Genomic DNA, 14,367 nt, shown 5'->3' on the forward strand with positions numbered 1-14,367 from the left:
TAAGAGTGTAAACGGAGCCTGTGAACAAAAACTTTGAAAGCCAACACTGTGGTGCAACTCGCGATTGAACAGGCTTGTGATCGCCACAACTTCATACTTTCCAGCCTCTGTGCTTTTTTCTTATGGTTTCCAGTCAGGACTGAAACTCTCCCATTTCTGCCTGCCAAGGTCCTACCTCCTTTTAGGGCATTTTGTTCTCCTTGACACTGGTCCAGATTTCGCGCCCTTCTCGGTACCCTTTTCCCCCAGTCCACTGCGCCCTCCGGAAAGCCCAGGCCTCGCAGGGGCACCTGCCCTTCTCAGCTTTGGCTATCACTTGCTTATCACTTGACTGAGACATTCTTGCGGGCCAGGTCTGGGTTTCTCCAGACCAAGGATGCTCCTCCCCCGCACTAGCCGGGCCCAACCACATTAGACCAGTAAGGGACGGTGCCTGGGCCCAACTAGGCCCCACAGGTTCACCGGTACCGGGAAATGAGTCCGCGGTAGCGCGGTAGCGACGGCGCAGGGAGAGCCGCCACGCCCAGCCGCGAGTCCCGGGAGCTTCCAGCCGCGTAAGGGGCGGAGCCACGCGCCCACAGGGGGCGTGGCCTTCGGCGCGCGCGGGAAAGGGGCCGGCGTCGCATGCGCGCGCACAGTCGGCGGCCGCGCGCAGCACGCTTGGGGCCCGGATGGCGGCGGCGGCGGCTGGAAATGGGACACCCCGCGAGGAGGAGGGGCCCAGTGGGGAGGCAGCGGCCCCGCCGCCGCAGGCCCCGACAAGTGTGCCCGGAGCTCGTCTCTCGAGGTTGCCGTTAGCGCGAGTGAAGGCCTTGGTGAAGGCGGACCCCGACGTGACCCTCGCGGGACAGGAAGCCATCTTCATTCTGGCACGAGCAGCGGTGCGGCGGGAGCGCGAAGGCCACACGGGGCTGCGGGGCGGGGAGGTGGCGAGGGGCGGGGCCGTGGCGAGGGGCGGGGCCTGGGGGGGGAAACCTTCCTGGGGGCGGGGCTTAGCGGCGTCTTGGGAGGCTTGGGGAGAGGGTGAAGCCGGGGTGGAAGAGGGTCTGGACTGGGTGTGCGAAGAATGCGGAGGTGAGGGGCCGGGGCCAGATTCTGAGATAAAAGTCTAAGAGGGAACGCTAGGGGAAAGAGACACATACTTTCAGTAGTTGTATTGGTTTGTTAACACACCTGCCTCTTCATTAGGGCACGGACAACGACTTTAAATTGCTTTTACAATGCCTGACACAGCTTGTGGGAATCTCAAGTGAATGAGTCTGGAGAATTTACAAGTGAGGGAGCAGGAACGTGTCACGTCCTACTGGGGTAGAGGGAATGGGAGCAGATCGTCATGAAGTCCAGACTGAGAACCTTTCCATGCACCTGAGCACCCCTCACCTCCTTCCCACCACTCAAATAGAAGGGCTCACAAGAATTGTGCTAGAACCCATTGCTACAACTCTCCCCTTGTGCCTCACAGGAATTATTTGTGGAGACCATTGCAAAAGATGCCTACTGCTGTGCTCAACAAGGAAAGAGGAAAACCCTTCAGAGGAGAGATTTGGGTAGAGTGTCACTGTGGTATTTGGTATCTGGGGGCAAAGAAGGGAGGGCTGGGGGAAGCCACCTCTGTAAGATGAAAGGTGCCACATCCCTTTGGACTGCCACGGTGATAGAAAGTCCTACCTTTAGGGTCCCAGTGCTTTGGGTGGCTGTATAGGTGGTGGGGTAGGGAATGAAAGTCCATGTGTTGCTAAAGCTGATTATACCCCTTTATGCTGTCTGCTATGTTGAATCAGACTTGACACTACTTTTTCCCATAGAAACTGGGGGTTTGATTTGTTTCTTTTTAGTTGGTAACCCTTGTACATGTGTAAACTTTTGTGTACCTTAATTCCACTTTCCCTTCATTTTGCCAGACTCTTCTTTGATGACTTTCAGAGCAAAGGGTTTCCCCTTACCGAACAGTGTTTACCTGGGCTTTTCTACTCTTGTAGAGAGGCAGCTGATATGTAAGATTTAGTGGTGGAGTAGAAATGGATTCACAAAAGCAAGGGACAAATTTTATAAATGCCCTCATTTGCATAAAGCCTCACGCCCTTCACTATGTGGGTTGTGGTTTTTTTTTTTAAGAGGTTGGTGTCCAAATGACCAGAGTTAGTCAGGTGTCCCTTTACATTGTGTTTCAGATAATGCAATAGAAGCCGTGGATGAATTTGCTTTTCTGGAAGGTGAGTTCTCTATGGATGGATAATCATTTCCACCTGTCTTTCCCATGCTAATGAGCTGAGTTCAAAATCTTATAAAACTGCTATTTGGTTCTTCCTTGTCTGTTTAGTGATAATTCTTTCTACTTCCCATTAAGATGGGAAAAACTAATATGTTAAATCTGGTGAGATCTAGCAATTCTAATTCTCTTGGGTCATTAGAACTTTTTCCTGAAAATTGCTAATTATAAAAAATGAGAGGCAATATAAGGACTCCAGTGGAGTTAGGTACATTGAAAAGTTTGATTCATACTTTAATCTCCATTCCTAGATATAATCTTCCCTGTATCATAATGCTAGAGATCAGAAACAATTGCCAACATTTAAAAGGTTGCTTCTTGTTCTTTTTTCTTCTTCAGTCTGTATAACATTATTTAAAAAATTTTTTTTAATGTTTATTTTGAGAGAGAGCTCGCATGCTTGAGCGAGAGGGGCAGAGAGAGGGGGAAAGAGAGAGAATCCCAGGAATCCAGTACTGTCAGCTCAACGCGGGGTTCATCATGAGCTGAGCCGAAATCAAGAGTTGGACTCTTAACCGACTGAGCCACCCAGGTGCCCTATAGTTATTATTTTGCCACTGGGAGATTATGTACTTGCCTGTTTGTTGTTAAGAATTTTGGATTAACTTGTGTACTAAGTCTTGTCATTGAAATAGAAAATATTTGAGATACCTTATTTTAGCTATCTTCTTTCAGGGCTATTTCTCCTATTTAATTACTATATCTGATCAGCTTATTGTTCCCTGCACAAATTCTGCTTGAATATGTGAAAGCCGTGCACTTGCAGTTCATTCTTGCCCTTACAATACCAGGGTGTTCTCATTATCTCTTTCAAGCCTCATTATTTCCACAAATCCTTTGTGGCTTTATTTATTTCACTAGTTTTCTCTTTTGTTCTGTGTCATATATATCACTATTTTTCTCTTTTGTTCTGCGTCATATCAATCTGGGCCTCTCACCCTTTTGATACATTCTTTTAAATGTGTTTCAAGATACATTTCCATAGCTAGCTTTAAGTCTAGATTATTGAGTATTCTTTCAGTTTGTAGGTCTGTCTTAATCCTTTTTTTGCTTACTCATTTTTCTTAGTAACTTGTTACCTGCCTACCTAAGGAAGGCAACTTCTTGTGACAGACTTCCCATCAGTTCTCCAAAAATGTTCAGAGCCTGCTTTACCAGCTTACTTTTAGTGACCAGTTTTTCAGAGTATATAATAAGATACATATTTTAAAGAGATAACACTACAGACCTGTGGATGATGAATTGGAGGGTACCACAGAATAGAAGTGGAGAGATCTTATGTAGTTTTCCCCTCTATCCTCTTCCATGGCATAGTACTTAGCTTGGATTTTTATTTTTATTATTAATTTATTTGTTTATTTAAGTTTATTTATTTATTTTGAGAGACAGAGTGTGAGAGCACGTGCACAAGCGGGGGAGGGGCAGAGAGAGAATTCCAAGCAGGCTCTGCACTGTCAGTGCAGAGCCTGCCTTGGCTGGTGGGGGGGTGGGGGTGGGGGACTTGAACTCAACAAACCTCGAGGTCATGACCTGAGCTTAAACCGAGTCAGGTCCCTTAACCAACTGAGCCACCCAGGTGCCCCTTAGGTTGGATTTTTCATAAATGGTCATTTATTGAGTGGTGGATATATTCATTTTCATCTTCTGATCCAATAATCTCAGTAGTTGCATTCGTCTGTTCTCTCTACATTAATATATCTGAATTTTGGCCATTTTAGCATTTGTAGATTGAGTATTCTCTTATTTTGTACTTGGTAAAATAAATGTTCTTATGTCCTTAGATGTATATGTTCTAAGTATAAAATTATTTTTTTCTTTTTTAATCAAGGCGATATATATCCATGCTTGAAAATCAAATATCTAATGTCTTACAATGAAATGCAGCTGGTGCTCCATGCCCTTTTGTTGTTTCTGTTTTTTAGCTTTTTAAGTGGTCACTTACATTTCTAAATAATATGCTTCATCTTTGGTTTTTCAACTATACATGTTATCTGTTAACTTCCTGCTGTGATAAATGAAGATTTGGGTAACCTGTACTGCTCCATAAATCCCTCTTCCCCCCTTCTGATTTTTGGTAGTTATGTCATTATTTTTATAATGTTGGGCATTATAAAAGGAACAAATTGTTCCTTTGTTACCTTTACAGTTTACATAACACTAAAATATCTATTTTTTTGGTTAACTCTCCACTTTGGAAGGTATGACTATCAGTGAGCCTATCTCTTCCTTTCCCATTTTTTAACCCACTCTTAATTCTCACTTAGTGTCATTAATACTTATACTTTGACATTGTCAAGGCTAATAACATATCTTTTTGTCATAGTTAAATCTCCCATGCTTTACCTGTAGGTCAAGTAGTTGAAAAACAGTAATGTGGACACTACCACTACCCTTCCTGTCCTTTAATCCCTCTTAGACATGTCTTCCCTGCAGGCAACTGTTATTAGTTTCTTGGGTAATTTTCTGGATGTTATATGCAAAGGTATTGATATATGTATATTCTAAGCCTTTCCTTATGAACACAGATAACAAATGTAAAGGCAATAAATAACAAAATGAACACCATTGTAACCACCAGCTAGGTTAAGAGATAGAATAGCATCAGCCCCCAGAAGTTCCATATATATTCCTTCTTTGTGATAGATCTTCTTTCCATCCCCTTTGCTGACTTAACAGTATCCTGACTTTTTGGTAATTACTTACTTGATTTTTCTTTATAGTTTTAGCACATAAGCATGTATCCTTTAACAGTGGGATTTAGTTTTATATATCATCTATGTGGTTGTACATATCTCGTTTGTTTTTTGTGCTGTATGGCATATGATTGTGTGACAGTATTACAGTTGGGCCATTAAAAAAATTTTTTTTTAATATTTATTTTTGAGAGAGAAAGAGAGAGAGAATGCAAGTAGGGTAGGGCAGAGAGAGGGAGTCACAGAATCCAAAGCAGGCTTCCAGACTCTAGGCTGTCAGCACAGAGCCCAATGCGGGGCTCGAACTCATGAACTGCAAGATCATGACCTAGCTGAAGTTGGATGCATAACCAACTGAACCACCCAGGTCCCCACAACTGAACCATTTTAATGTGGATATTTGGATAACTTTTTTTTCTGTTATAAACAATTCATTATGAACATTCTTACACGTTTCTCCAGGTGTGTGTGTGTGTGTGTGTGTGTGTGTGTGTGTGTATGTATGTATGTATGTATGTATGTATGTGGGTATAGATAAAATTGCTGGGATATAGGATATGTATAACTCCATCTTTTGTAGATACTGCTGTCTAATAGATACTGTTGTGTCTATTCCCATGCGCATACTTCTTGCATGCCTGATTGACATTTCTACCAAGAGCATATGATAATTCCCATTGTTCCTCATTCTCATCAACACTTGGGATTTAATTTCTGCCAGTCTGGTGGGGATATTAATGATAATTGCATAGTACTTTTAATTTGCATTGCCCTGATTACTGGTGACATCTTCTCATACGTGTGTCCCTTTTTTGGGGGTGAGGTGGTGTCTTATTTTTATCTTGGATATTTTGTCTTTTTCCTTATTGATTCATAACTATAACTGTAATTATATATGTATATGCTTTTTCTTTTTCTTTTTCTTTTTCTTTTTCTTTTTCTTTTTCTTTTTCTTTTTTCTGGATATGAATCTTTTTCAGCATATGGGAAGCAGGTATCTTTTCCTGGTTTAGACTTGGCTTTTCACTGTTTAGAGTGCTTTTTGATGAATGAGGTTATTTTTTTAAGTTTATTTATTTTGAGAGAGAGAGAAAGGGCATGCACAAGTGGGAGGGGGCAGAGAGAGAGAGAGAGAGAGAGAGAGAGAGAGAGAGAATCTTAAACAGGCTCCACCCTGTCAGCACCGAGCCTGATGTGGGGCTTGACCTCACTAACCATGAGATCATGGCCTGAACTGAAATCAAGAGTAGGATGCTTAACTGACTGAGCCACCCAGCCACCCCAATAAATGAGTTCTTAATTAAAGATAGTCAAATGTGGGGGACCTGGGTGGCTCTGTTGGTTGAGCACCTGACTCAGGCTTAGGGCATGATCTCATGGTTAGTGAGTTCAGGCCCCACGTCAGGCTCGCTGCTGTCAGCACAGAGCACACTTCAGATCTAATGTCCCCATCTCTCTGCCCTCCCTTGTGCTCTGTCAAAAATAATTAAAACATTAACAAAAATAAAGATAGTCAAATGTATTAATGTTTTTCTTTATAGGTAATGCTCTTTGTTTTCCTGTTTAAGACCTTTTTCCCATACCATGTCATGAAGACATTCTCCTATATGCTAAAATTTTTGTAGTTTTCTTGTCTTTCATAAAACTTTAGTTGACTTTTTGTGTATCAGACTGAAGTGAGGGTCAATTTATTTTTTATCTTATTATTTAGATAGATACTTTTCCATATTATTTTCTTTGCAGTGCTACTTTTGTTAGAAATCAGGGCTGTTTCTGGGCTTTCTGTTGTGTCTATTCCCATGCCCATCGCACACAGTCTGAATTATAGTTGCTTTATTTGAAAGAACACATCTTCCCACCTTCTTTAAGTGTCTTGACTATTTTAAGTTCTTTGCACTTTCATGTGTATTTTAAGATCTGCTTGTCAAATTCCATGTAAAAAGCATATCGGTGGGGATTGTATTGAATCTGTAGATTATTTAGGGGGAGAAACTATATTTTTACAATAGTGAATCTTTCAGTCCATGAACATGGTATATTTCTCCATTTATTTAGATCTTTAATGTTTAAAAACCTTTTTTTTTTAAAATTCATTTTTGAGAGAGACAGAGACAGCGTGAGTGGGGGAGAAGCAGAAAGCGGGAGATAGAATCCCAAGCAGCCTCCACACTGTCAGTGCAGAGGCTGATGCGGGACTTGTACTTATGAAACCATGAGATCATGACCTGAGCCAAAACCAAGAGTCAGATGCTTAACTGACTGAGCCACCCAAGTGCCCCTTTAATGTTTCATAAATTAAGGTTTTTTATTTTCTGGGAAGAAATCTTGATGTATTTTGTTAGATGCTTTTCTTTAAGTATTTAATAATTTTGATTCTCTTGTTACTGGTATCTTTCTAAGAAAAAATTAATTTTCTGAATGTTGATAGTATAGAAATATAATTGGTTTTCTGTGTTAATTTTGTGCCTAGCATCTTGTTTAACTCTAATGATTTCTGTTGATTCTTTTGGATTTCCTTAGTTACACAGTAATATCCACTAGTAGTGACAATTTTGTGAAATTTTCCCAATCCTTTTCTTTTTAATTTCTTCTTGCCCTAGACTCTCCAGTCTAATGTTGAATAGATGTGCTGATAGCAGTCATCTTTATTTCAAAGGGGAAGCTTTCAGTGTTTCCCCATTAATTATACTTAACTCTAAGGTTTTTTGTAGTTTAATTTTAATAGATTGCAAATGCTCTATCAATGTTTATAAAGAGAGATTGGAGATTTTTTTCATATCGAATGTGAGCCTCATACAAATTAGTTGGAGAGTATGTATATCTTTTTGATCTGTTCTCTAGAAAATTTGTAAGATTGGAATTATTTCTTATTTGAATGGTATAATTCATCAGTGAAGCCATCTGAGCCTAGAATTTTCCTTGTGGGAAGATTTTTGATTGATGTTTTTGGATGGTATTGGGACCATTCTGATTTTATTTTATTTTCTTGAGGTCGTCTTGCCCTGCTTTCCCCCATAAGAGTTGTAGTTTTTCTAGGAATTTTACATTTTATCTAAATTTTCAAGTTTGTTGGCATAAAGTTCTTCATAGTACAGCTGACCCTTGAATAGCACAGGTTTTTTGTTTGTTTTAAATTTATTTATTTTGAGAGAGCATGTATGTGCAGGAAGGGCAGAGGGAGATGGAGAGAGAATCCCAACTAGACTCTGAGTGCTGTCAGCACAGAGCCTGATGTGTGGCTTGAACCCACAAACCTGTGAGATTATAACTGAGCTGAAATCAAGATTTGGATGCTTAACCTAGTGAGCCACCCAGGTGCCTCTGTTTGTTTTTAAAGTTTATTTTTCTTTTTCTTTAGTACTTTCTGTACCCAGCATGGGGCTTGAACTCACAACCCTAAGATCAAGAGCCATCTGCTCTTCTGACTGAGCCGGCCCGGCACCCCAAGTGGGCATTTTTTTTTTTTTTTTTAAGTAGGCTGCATGACGAGTGTGGAGCTTGAACTCATGACCCTGAGATTAAGAGTCACATGCTGTATTGACCGAGCCAACCAGGTACCCTAAATGGTACAGGTTCGAGCTGCTTCAGTATATGTGGATTTTTTTTACAGTACAGCCCTATAAATGTATTTTTCCTTCCTTATTTTATTATTAACATTTTTTTCTAGGTGACTATATTGTAATAATAATCTAGGTGATTAATATGTGCTAATCAACTGTGTTATTGGTCAGCAGTAGGCTATTAGCAGTTAAGTGTTTGAACATTTTATATTTATAAATTGATCATTGTTACTTTTATTTGTGCTTTTTGCCTTAAAGATTATTTTGTTTGATATTTTTAAAACTTAAAAGCTTTCTTTTGTTAGTATTTGAATGGTGTGTATTTTTCTCGTTTAAAAAATTTTTACCTTTCCGTATTTATAAACGGTATAATTGGATTATTTTTAAAACTTTAGGCTGACAGTCTTTGCAGCACTTAGTTCATTTATGTTTAATGCAATTAGTGATATATATATATATATGGGTTTAAATCTACCATATTATTTTGTGTTTCCCATTTGTCCTATTTTATGTTTGTTTTTTTTTTTTTTCAGTTTTTTGCCCTTGTTTTAAGTATAATTTGTTATTTCATTTTTCCCTCTATCCGGAAAGTATATACTCTCTCTTTTTTTTTAAAGTTATTTATTTTTTTTGAGAGAGAGAAAGAGCAGGTGAGCATAGCGCAGGGAGAGGCAGAGAGAGAGGGAGAGAATTCCCAGCAGGCTCTGCCCTGTCAGCGCAGAGCCAGAGCGAGACCTAGAGCCAGATTTGGGGTTTGAATTCCTCTAGTTCAATTCCACATTGTTGCAAATGGCAAGATTTTATTCTTTTTCATCACTGAGTAATACTCCATTGTGTATATATACCACATCTTCTTTATCCATTCATCAGTCGATGGACATTTGGGCTCTTTCCATACTTAGGCTGTTGTCAATAGTGCTGCTATAAACATTGGGATGCATATGCCCCTTTGAAACAGGACACCCGTATTCCTTGGTAATGCGTAATAGTGCAATTGCTGGGGCGTAGGGTAGTTCTATTTTTAATTTTTTGAGGAACCTTCATAGTGTTTTCTACTATATTTTACTTTGGTTTTTAAAGGCATCTTGCTGAATATAGAATTTTAGGTGGAAAGTTAATTTTATAGTGTTGAAGATCTCATTCTGTGTTTTGACTTCCATTGTTTCTGTTTAGAAATCACTGTTAATCTGTTAATTGTTTGAAGCTAATTTGTCCCTGTTTTGGATACTTTTAAGATTTTTATATTTGTCTTTGATATTTTTGGGGCTCCTGGGTAGCTCAGTCGGTTGGGCGACCGACTTTGGCTCAGGTCATGATCTCACACTCCGTGAGTTCGAGCCCCGCATCGGGCTCTGTGCTGACAGCTTGGAGCCTGGAGCCTGTTTCAGATTCTGTGTCTCCCTCTCTCTCTGACCCTCCCCCGTTCATGTTCTGTCTCTCTATGTCTCAAAAGATATTTTTGTAGTTTTACTTGGATGTATCTGGGTGCTGATTTCCCTCTATGTATCTGATGCTTAGGCTTCTTAAATCTAGGGATTGGTGTCTTTTATCAGTCCTGGAGAAATCTCAGCTTGTATCTTTTCAGATAATGGCTCTGCTTTGTTCTTTCTCCTTTCTCATTAAGATTTCCATTAAATGTATGTTAAACCTCAGTCATAATTTTGCCTCTCTGTGCTGCATTCTGTGTAGTTTTTTTCTGATCTCCCAGTTTATTAATTCTCTCTCCAGTGAATTGTCTCCTTTAAACTTTTCTGTTAATTTTTTAGTTTGTTTTTGTATTTTCAGTTCTGTGAATTCCATTTGCCTGTTTGTTATTTGTATTTGCTCCAGGTGTTTTGAAGCTAGTCTTTTATTTGTTTAAACAAAGTAAGTGTAGTTGTTTTATAGTCTCCAGTCTAATTAATATCCAAAGCATTTTTGAGGCCGATTTATTTTATTTTTTTTCCTGACTTGTTTCTGTTGATATTGTTTCATAGTCTTTTCCTCTTTATGCCTAGCTTTCTTGATGTATTGGTCAATGTACTTGAATAAATTATTTTTTGGATAGTTTGAGGCTTGTATGATGAAACCTTTCTCCAAAGAAGATTTTCATTTGCTGCTGCACGGCACCTAGGGGAATGTATTAATCTCCTTAATCCAGATCCAAGACTTGAGGATTCTTGGTTCTCTGTGGTAATCTATGTGAACCCTGATGGCAAGTCTGCGAAGGGGCTGATTTAATTCTAGTGCAGTGTTACTCTGAGAGTGCCACTTTTTGGGACTGTAGCTTTTTAAAAAATCAGACCTTCTCTCTTGGGCACACTCTTAGATTTGACTCTTGATTTGCTCAGCCAAAATTTCTCAGCTCTATCTTTTGGACGGCAAATGATCTTAGGGCAAAAACAGGTTTGGAGGCTGGGTTTACTTTGTGTTCTTGCCTTCTCTAGATTTTAGATTTCACTTTTATTGGTGCCTCTTCAGTGCTTGAAGGATTTTCTTTTTAAAAATATTTCAATCAGGTTATCAGTTGATCTCAGCAGGAATTTGCCTTTATCACAGAGGCTATTTCTTTTTTTCTTTTTTAACTTAGAGGTATTTTTGCTTGGTTTTCTTGTGTTCTTTTCTGAATTATCTGTTTTATTCTAGGGTTTTTTTGTTTTTTTTTAATAAATTTTAATTTTTCCTTTCTCTCTAGTCTTCCCAGTAATTTCCATTCCGTTTAGGAATGAGGTAGTTAAGAAGTCTGTTTGGAAGCTGTGTGTGTGTATGGGAAGGTGGTTTTTGCCTGGCACTTTTACTTTAGGGTGGGCTGGGGTGGGACCAGATGTTAAGCTGGGGTCCAGAAAGCCTTACTTTGGGGAGCTGGCATTTTCAGAGGTTCCTGTAGTTCTTCAGGTAATTCATTTAGTTTATTAGAAGAGAACCCCTGATTTTTTCCCATTTTGTTTTCTGGTAATGCTCCATGCTGGAAGGGTTGTAGGGAGATGGGGCCAGCTGTTTCTTATGTAGATCCTCAGGTCACTAACCCTTTCTGACCTGTTTCTTTCTGTCATTCCTGGTGTCTGAGTCTGGCTGGAATTTCCCCAAGGGTCTCCTAGGCGATGGGCTACCACCTCTGTTGCCCCCCTCTATTCATTCTAGGCTGATTTGTTTTTCTATTTATAAACATACTTCAATCAGATTTCTATTCAGCTTTTTGTTGAAATCTCTTAACTGCTGATGGGCCCCATTCTTTATTGTGGATTTATACCTTTTTAAAACCTTTTATTTCTTTTGAATGGAATCTTGGAAGGGAGGGCATACAAATTTGTGAGCTCAGTCTCCCATCTTGAACTGGAAGTTTCTCAAAAGGTTATGAACTTTTTGCTTAGAAAACTTTTCTCCTTTATTCTGTATTAATCACACTTTGTATGGAATCCCCAAATGCTCATTAACTAACACAACAACTTCTTTGCTCTGTTCCCCACATCTCATTCTAACTCTCTAGACCTGTATGCTTAACTCTCAGCTGCCCACTTTCTGTAGTGACATGTTCTTTCTCTGAGATCTTTTGGATGGATATTCCCCCAAATGAGTAATTTGATCTTAGAGAATTGCCAGTACCAGAGCAGCTTCTACTCTAACTTTGCCCAGTTTGTGACACTCATCCAGTTCTTGAGGCATCTTGCTTTACATGTTGCTCTTTGTTTTTGTTTTTGTTTTTGTTTTTTGTTTTAAAGGAACTTTGGATTGACTGCTGAGCTGGGCAGTTTTGTGAGCCTTTGGATTGATTGCTGAGCTGGGCAGTTTTGTGAGCCTTCACCTGCGTCCTTCGGACAACCCCTCTCCTGCAGGCCTCATCTTTGAAGAACGGAGTATTTGGAATATTGTACTTATATGCTTTTCCTGTCCTACCTTCACCTAAGCCGAGATAAGCAGAAATCTCACATGTTAGCTTTTCTCTACAAGGTCTTCCACCTACTGTGTCTTCCATTTAGGCTTGGATGCAGCCTATGCTGTTTGAGGCAGAGAAAAAGTAAATGATTTGTGTAGGTTGCTTAATGAATGATGAGGAACATAATAAAGGTTTCTGATCAATTTCAACATAGTGTGTTTTATAATCTTGCCTTTGTCCTTGTCGCTGTGACCAGAGGACCACCATGCCCAGTTACAGATCTTTCTGATCTTCCTTGCCAGCTGTTCTAAACCTCATTCCTTTGATTTATTTGCTTCTTTTTCCCCCAGTATGTCACCAGGATGTGATTCCAGGATTTATGGGATGCCATTTAAGTTCTTCAGAAGTTTAAATAAATGTGATCATAGTTTTAAAATCAGTTAAAATTTTAACAGCTTTATTGAGATATAATGTACATACTGTACCATTCACCCATTTAAAATGTACATTTTAGTAGTTTTTAGTACATTCACAGATATGTGCAGCTATCACCACACTCAATTTTAAAATATCTTCATACTGATGGAATCATATGATACATGGTATTTTGTGTCTGGCATCTTTCACTTAGATAATGTTTTCAGGGTTTGTTTATATTATAGTATGTATCAGTACCCATTCCTTTTTTTATTTTTTAAATTGTGGCAAAATACACATCACGTGACATTTATTGTTTTAACTATTTTTAAGTGTACAGTTTTGTGGCATTAAGTATATTCACACTGTAGTGCAACAATCACCACCATCCGTTTTCAAAACATTTTTCATACTCTGAAACTGCAACTGTAGCCATTAAATAATAACTGCTCATTCTCCCCTCCCTTAGGTCCTGCTAAATTTTGGTTTTTAAGGGAAGGCTTGGGTGATCTAGCAGGAAGGAGGCAAAGTACTTGGAGAGTAGTGGTTAAAGAGAGCAGCAGGAAGCTGATTTAAACACTTGATTGTTTTTCAGATTCATCTGTGGCATTTGTTTAAAATGCCCATTTCTAGGACCCCTAGGCCTAATAAATTAGAATCTCAGGGGGTGGAGCTCCAAGAATCTCTCTTATTATTTTTTTTCAAACAAATTCCCCAAGAAATTTTCTTCCCACCACTGGTTCACAGACTAGTCTACAGGAAAATGTAAATCTCCCTCCTAAGGGCAGAGGGAGATGAAGTATGTAGAATGTCTAGAATAGAGAGGAAGTGAAGGAAAACAACCACCACTCTTTAAGAAGTAAGGGGTAGGGGGGACCTGGATGGCTTAGTCTCTTATGCCTCTAACTTGGTTTCAGCTCAGGTCATGATCTCAAGGTTGTGAGATCAAGGCCTGCGGTGTTGGACTCCTTGCTGGATGTGGACCCTGCTTGAGATTCTCTCCCTTTTCCGTCCCTCCCCAGCTCGTGCTACCTCTCTCCTCCCCCCCCCCCCAAAAAAAAACCAAAAAGTGAGAGGGGAACACCAGATATTGTAGGTCACCTGGTGAAGGTCCTGTATCACGGAAAGGACTGGGCACACAAAGGTGCAGAGAAAGATTCAAACCAAAGGAGGGCCCCAGTGAGACAGTCTGCAAAGCCGTTTGTTGAATCTATTTAATGTATTGGTGATCTCTAGTATATCAACACTTCTTGTCTATACAGTACTCACGATGCGCAATACCTGGCCCATGAGTCCTGCATGCGTATCTTTTGAACTGATTCATCATTTATAAAATAGCCAGTGTCGTGGTAAGAAGTGGTCTTGGAATGCTGCCATAAAGCCTGCACGTGACCTAGGAATTCAGAGGCTCCTACATTCCTGGGCCATAACCAGTAGGAGGAGGCTGACTCCCTGAGCCCTTGGTGAAGGCAGCCACCATTAGACCACCATTTGGTAGATGTGTTCTCTTCTGCCAGATGAGGTTAAGGTTGGGACAGTTTTAGGAATTTTCCTTGGAGTCTCCTGAGAAATGAC

The 14,367-nt window shown here is 40.0% G+C and overlaps 1 protein-coding gene across 2 annotated transcripts; it reads left to right on the plus strand.

The window, feature by feature from the left end:
* Positions 1–640: 640 nt before the first annotated feature.
* On the plus strand, positions 641–12,584 carry POLE4 (DNA polymerase epsilon 4, accessory subunit). Of its 2 annotated transcripts, XM_047851156.1 has the most exons (5): positions 641–881; positions 1,463–1,547; positions 2,172–2,213; positions 2,655–2,801; positions 12,221–12,584. In XM_047851156.1, the coding sequence occupies exons 1-4, from the start codon at positions 672–674 to the stop codon at positions 2,756–2,758; spliced, it is 441 nt and encodes a 146-aa protein (XP_047707112.1). In that variant the 5' UTR covers positions 641–671; the 3' UTR covers positions 2,759–2,801; positions 12,221–12,584. The 2 variants fall into 2 exon arrangements, with proteins under 2 accessions (XP_047707112.1, XP_047707114.1); XM_047851158.1 differs by lacking the exon at positions 2,655–2,801.
* The last annotated feature ends 1,783 nt before the right edge of the window (positions 12,585–14,367 follow it).

The sequence above is a fragment of the Prionailurus viverrinus genome, chromosome A3 (assembly GCF_022837055.1).
Source record: "Prionailurus viverrinus isolate Anna chromosome A3, UM_Priviv_1.0, whole genome shotgun sequence".
In the NCBI taxonomy this organism is placed as follows: Eukaryota; Metazoa; Chordata; class Mammalia; order Carnivora; family Felidae; genus Prionailurus; species Prionailurus viverrinus.